Source organism: Coregonus lavaretus, assembly GCF_964263955.1.
Source record: "Coregonus lavaretus genome assembly, contig: HAP1_SCAFFOLD_4773, whole genome shotgun sequence".
NCBI classification, from domain to species: Eukaryota; Metazoa; Chordata; class Actinopteri; order Salmoniformes; family Salmonidae; genus Coregonus; species Coregonus lavaretus.
The window spans coordinates 39,645-45,965 of NW_028165126.1; the positions used below are offsets into that span (position 1 = coordinate 39,645).

General features: G+C 49.6%; 1 protein-coding gene across 1 annotated transcript in view; it reads right to left on the reverse strand.

Moving 5' to 3' along the window:
- The window catches only part of LOC311116248 (receptor tyrosine-protein kinase erbB-4-like), a gene marked incomplete at both ends in the record, with an annotated part of 43,574 nt that extends 38,222 nt beyond the window's left edge, over window positions 1-5,352 (reverse strand). Inside the window, 2 exons of the mRNA XM_084191357.1 lie at window positions 532-650; window positions 5,274-5,352. Coding sequence (XP_084047483.1) covers window positions 532-650; window positions 5,274-5,352 — 198 coding nt within the window. The remainder of the gene's footprint in view (window positions 1-531; window positions 651-5,273) is intronic.
- Between the last annotated feature and the right edge of the window lie 969 nt (window positions 5,353-6,321).

The following is a 6,321-nucleotide window of genomic DNA, read 5'->3' on the forward strand; positions in this document are numbered from 1 at the left end:
TAATGTTATCTTTCCCTCAAAGAACAATGGTTGTTTCCCAAATGGCACCCTATTCCATATATAGTGAACTACTTTTGACCAGAGCCCTATGGGCCCTGATCAAAAGGATTGCACTATATAGGGAATAAGGTGCCATTGGGAAGTAGCCAGTTTAAACAGGGAGATTCTGTGTCAGGAGTGACTTCTCTATGGAAGTATGAATAGCCCCTGATGGAAATAACCTCACATTCACACAAAAGGTCACAGATAAGATAAAAGCGCTGATATACCAAATAAGAGAAAAAGAAGAGAAAATAATGAAATAGACTTGCTGGTCTATAATCAAAAACGATGTCTATGTCGGTTTGAGACTGTTCACCATGGCAACAGGTGATTGAAAGGAGGGTTTTCTCTTTTGTGATGATAAGCTTTATAAAGTGTATGTGTGTATGTGTGTGTGTGTGCGTGCATGCGTGCATGTCTGTGCACACGCAGGTGGGTGAGATGTGTGTGTGCATACTCTTGCATGTAAGTCTGTGTGTGTGTACATACGAAGCAGTCTGTATCCTTGGGTCCGGAGCATCCTCCTGCACACTCGCGATGGCAGCAGTTACTAACCCAGGGTCCAAAACAGCGACCGTCACACTGCTCAGCACACACTGTTTTAGTCACTGGAGAAAGACAACAGGAAAAGGACATCAGAGCACGATGTAACAGGTTGCTTTGATTAGAATCCAAACAAGGAAAGTCCACAATCAGAGTGCTTCTGGAAAAAATAGCAGCCATAAAGTTAAATCTATCATGATGACTGTTTTCCTGCTGAATGAAGTCACACATACTTTTTATGAAGCCTAGTCCTGGACGAAAAAGGCATTCTCAATGGGGATTCTCCATTGAACATGCTTTTCAGTCTATATGACTAGGCTTCATCTGTGTCCAGGAAACAGATCGATAGACTTCAGATAAAGCCATAGAGAGTTAAGCTAAGGCTATAGGGAGTTGAGCTGAGTAAAGAGCATTTTGGAGAGATACCCTGCTGTTAGACTGATGTTCATATGACAGCCTGCCAGTCTGTGGTGCTGTATGGAGCTGAGTTTCTATGTTTCCTGTCTGTTATTGACAGTGTGATTGAAATGGCTATCAGCTATCTCTCCTGAATGTGCTGCTTCCACCGCCAGCCCTGTTCTCATTCTCCTCTAGCTCCATTCCCCAGTCCTGTTCATGTCCAGCCATATGGGCTTGATGGGTTGCTGATGGACTGATGGGTATGCCTGTCTGTCTGTGTGTGTGTGTGTCCTATGCCTCTGCCTCACCACCCGCCTCACAAGTTGACAGCTACAGCTGAATACAGGGTGACGTTTAACAGATAAGCATTTCTTCCTCAGAGGCCGTGCTGATGCCCGAGCTGAGGTTTACCTTCCAGTATGTGTGTGTGAATGTTGGTGCGCATGCGTGGGTGGGTGCTTGCGCAATAACCAACACTTGCCTTTATACGTAGCTGTATGCCGTTGTGCCAATGCGTGTGGAATATGTCTTGCTGAGTAGAGCACAGCACTTATCAGCACTTTGTTGTGCTGGCCCTTTGGTGGTGATGGTGATACCTTGTCACAGTGAGACTGGCCTGTCTGGTCTGCCCATATTCCTCACCTCTTTTCCCTCCTCCCCGGCACATCCTCCTCCTGCCCTCCTGTACTCCTCTTCTCACTCAACCCCTCCCCTTCTTCTCCCCCTTGTCCTCCTCTCCTCACCTCACTAACGTATCATCAATGCATTACATTACGCCTGCCACATGCCTCTCGCCACCAAAAATACATTTTGTTAAACAAATGACTTCGTCAGGATGCGCCACACATGAACATTGACACACGAACGCACGCTCACACGCCACACAGCCATTGATCTATTTGCCTTTAAATATCCACTTAAAAATACCAGCCAGCCACTACAAATAAAAAGTAATCAATCTCATAAAGTATGCTGAATATCTTCAATTTGAACAGGCTGCTGACAGTGGCATCTGTCACAGCACTGCATCTTATATCACCGCTGCCTAGCTGTCTGTTTTTATGGAGCAGCAGAGGCCCATGTTTCTGGAGGGGCACAGTCTTAGGCTCGGTGGTGTTGGGGGAGAGAGTGTGCATGTGTGTGTGTGTGTGTGTGCGTCTGGCTGTTCTGTTGATCAGGGAGCCTGTTTAGGCACCTGCATGTCAGGAGATAATACAGCCAGCCAGCGGTAGATATTGATGAGGGCATTCTGTATTCAGTACTTGATGTGAGAGTGTTATACTGAGAGTCCTTTGTCTAGCAGTTTCTCACACAGCCCTATCAACGGGAAAGAATGAGGGGGGTGGAGTGAGAGAAGAGGGATGGAGGGAGAGGGAGAGGGATGGAGGGAGGAGGAGAGGGGTGGAGGGAGAAGGAGAGGGATGGAGGGAGAAGGAGAGGGATGGAGGAGAAGGAGAAGGATGAAGGGAGAAGGAGAGGGATGGAGGGAGAAGGAGAGGGATGGAGGGAGAAGTAGAGGGATGGAGGGAGAAGGATAGGGATGGAGGGAGAAGGAGAGGGATGGAGGGATAAGGAGAGGGGTGGAGGGAGAAGGAGAGGGATGGAGGGAGAAGGAGAGGGATGAAGGGAGAAGGAGAGGGATGGAGGGAGAATGAGAGGGATGAAGGGAGAAGGAGAGGGATGGAGGGAGAATGAGAGGGATGGAGGGAGGAGAGGGATGGAGGGAGGGAGAAGGAGAGGGATGAAGGGAGAAGGAGAGGGATGGAGGGAGAAGGAGAGGGATGGAGGGAGAAGGAGAGGGATGAAGGGAGAAGGGAGAAGGAGAGGGATGGAGGGAGAATGAGAGGGATGGAGGGAGGATAGGGATGGAGGGAGGGAGAAGGAGAGGGATGAAGGGAGAAGGAGAGGGATGGAGGGAGAAGGAGAGGGATGGAGGGAGAAGGAGAGGGGTGGAGGGAGAAGGAGAGGGATGGAGGGAGAAGGAGAGGGATGGAGGGAGAAGGAGAGGGATGAAGGGAGAAGGAGAGGGATGGAGGGAGAAGGAGAGGGATGGAGGGAGAAGTAGAGGGATGGAGGGAGAAGGATAGGGATGGAGGAGAAGGAGAGGGATGGAGGGAGAAGGAGAGGGGTGGAGGGAGAAGGAGAGGGATGGAGGGAGAAGGAGAGGGATGAAGGGAGAAGGAGAGGGATGGAGGGAGAATGAGAGGGATGAAGGGAGAAGGAGAGGGATGGAGAATGAGAGGGATGGAGGGAGGAGAGGGATGGAGGGAGGGAGAAGGAGAGGGATGAAGGGAGAAGGAGAGGGATGGAGGGAGAAGGAGAGGGATGGAGGGAGAAGGAGAGGGATGAAGGGAGAAGGAGAGGGATGGAGGGAGAATGAGAGGGATGGAGGGAGGAGAGGGATGGAGGGAGGGAGAAGGAGAGGGATGAGGGAGAAGGAGAGGGATGGAGGGAGAAGGAGAGGGATGGAGGGAGAAGGAGAGGGGTGGAGGGAGAAGGAGAGGGGTGGAGGGAGAAGGAGAGGGATGAAGGAGAAGGAGAGGGGTGGTGGGAGAAGGAGAGGGTGGAGGGAGAAGGAGAGGGGTGGTGGGAGAAGGAGAGGGGTGGTGGGAGAAGAAGAGGGATGGAGGGAGAAGGACAGGGATGGAGGGAGAATGAGAGGGATGAAGGGAGAAGGAGAGGGATGAAGGGAGGGTGAAGGAGAGGGATGGAGGGAGGGTGAAGGAGAGGGATGGAGGGAGGGTGAAGGAGAGGGATGGAGGGAGAAGGAGAGGGATGAAGGGAGAAGGAGAGGGATGGAGGGAGAAGGAGAGGGGTGGAGGGAGAAGGAGAGGGATGGAGGGAGAAGGAGAGGGATGGAGGGAGATGAAGAGGGATGGAGTGAGATGAAGAGGGATGGAGGGAAAAGGAGAGGGATGAGTGAGATGAAGAGGGATGGAGGGAGAAGGAGAGGGATGGAGTGAGATAAAGAGGGTTGGAGGGATGGAGGAAGAGGCATGCATGGGTGGATGGAAAGATGGAAGAAGAGGGATAGAAGGGGAGGGATGGAGTGATGGAGATATAGGGATGGAGGGATGTAGTCCCCCACATAAATATTGTGCAAAAATATGGAGGGATTCAGGGCAAAAAGAGAGCAAACACGCAGAGCGTTATCTTGTGAGGAGAGATGACGTGCTGTTAACTAGTCACTTGGTGAAGGAGTTCATCCTGATTATCTTAATGAAATCAAGCTGCAGAGCACACAGACAGCATGCCAAGGAACACTACAGTGATAATATTACACACACAGAGAGAGAGAGAGAGAGAGAGAGAGAGAGAGAGAGAGAGAGAGAGAGAGAGAGAGAGAGAGAGAGAGAGAGAGAGAGAGAGAGAGAGAGAGAGAGAGAGAGAGAGAGAGAGAGAGAGAGAGAGAGAGAGAGAGAGAGAGAGAGAGAGAGAGAGAGAATTAGTTTGATGGAAAGAGACAGTAAAATGAGAAAATGAGGGGATGGAGGGATAGACATAGATACAGTAAAGAGAATAGGGAAATACATGGATAAATCTGGGAAAAAAGAGAGAGAATACCACAGATGGAGAGAAATGAAAGACATACAGCACAGTGACAGAAGCATAGCAGGGCTATCAGCCCCATGTGGTACCTCCCTCCCGCAGACATAGAGATAGACAATCTTCTGCTGCTGAGTGGTAGGGTGTGTGTGGTGGTCAGTCCTATGTGCTTACTCAGCACAGCTGACCCAGGTTACCTCTTACACACCACAGCTATCTTCAGACTGGCTCAAAGGTGAGGTGACAGACGGTGTGTTGTTTAACAGTTTGACTTAACGCAGGGCAGTCATTGGAGTGGGTAGCAGGGGAAATCACAGTTGTTTAAGCCTGAGGAGGCAAGGATTTAGAATCTGCATTGTGGAGGAGGGCGGGATGGGCATGAGCCGGAGGAGGAGACGATGGGAAAAGAAGAGAGAGAGAGAGAGAGAGAGAGAGAGAGAGAGAGAGAGAGAGAGAGAGAGAGAGGAGAGAGAGAGAGAGAGAGAGAGAGAGAGAGAGAGAGAGAGAGAGAGAGAGAGAGAGAGAGAGAGAGAGAGAGAGAGAGAGAGAGAGAGAGAGAGAGAGAGAGAGAGAGAGAGAGAGAGAGAAAAGAGTCTGTGGGAGGGCCGCAGGGTCATAGCTAATTATGCTGCCAGTGTTAAAGTGCACTCCTGTGCTGCCTGTCTGCCTGTCGTGGGTGAGAGGCAGGGGAGAAAGAAGGCGAAAGAGAGAGAGAGCGAGAGAGACTGAAGGGAGGTACTCACAGGTCTGACACTGGTCCTCCTTTGGGCCCCAGCAGCGACCATTACAGGAGACGTGACACTTCTGACCTGTGGACGACATGGTGGTAAATTATCCATTCAAATACTTTCCATAGCAGAGATATTATGATCAAAACACACATCTTACTAGCTACTCTTTTAAGCACCTGCATGCTTATATGGCTATGATAATTTCAACAGAGTGACACTGTTCAACTCTACTGTTTTGTGTCCTTAATGCACTGTACTAGAGTTACTAACCGTGTGTTGTCTTATTAATGACTGCTGTAGGGGAGAGAGTCAGCAACAACAGCTACTAGCTAGAAACTCTGCCTGCTATATTAGCGCTAGCTGTGTTTTGGAGGGCTTAATTGACTGCTTGGTAATTGCAGAGTGAGGCTGGATGAGTGCTGAATGGCGTCCTCTGTCTCTGTTCCACTTCAGTTAAGAGCAATTATATTTAAGGCTGACTCTCTCTTTGACATCTCTAGCTCCCTTCCTCTCTCCCTCTCTCCATCCCTCCCTCTCACCAGCCATCCATCCCTCGCACTGGGCACAGACGTCAATTCAACGTCTATTCCACGTTGGTTCAACGTAATCTCATTGAAATGATGAGGAAACAACGTTGATTCAACCAGTGTGTGGCCAGTGGGCTGTACTCTATCTGCCTCTCCATCTACTGCCCTTTGCTACCCTTCCCTCCATCTCTCCCTCACTCAATCACTCACTCACTCAATAGGAATTATAATAAATATTGTAAAATAAGTGATATCTTTCAGTAATATGAACCACTTCACTGTATGTTTTTATCAGGTTTCTCTTCTCTGGGATACAAACTGAACCATGAAAGCCTTTTCTGCTACACCTCCTTCTCTCTCTCTCTCTCTCTCTCTCTCTCTCTCTCTCTCTCTCTCTCTCTCTCTCTCTCTCTCTCTCTCTCCCTCCCTCTTTGCTGTCATTCTAAATTAGCATAAAAACACCAAACAGTCAGTAGAAGCTGATCATGAGAGGAGACATGGTAATGGGGTAAGCTGGGGAGCTGGAGACAAAG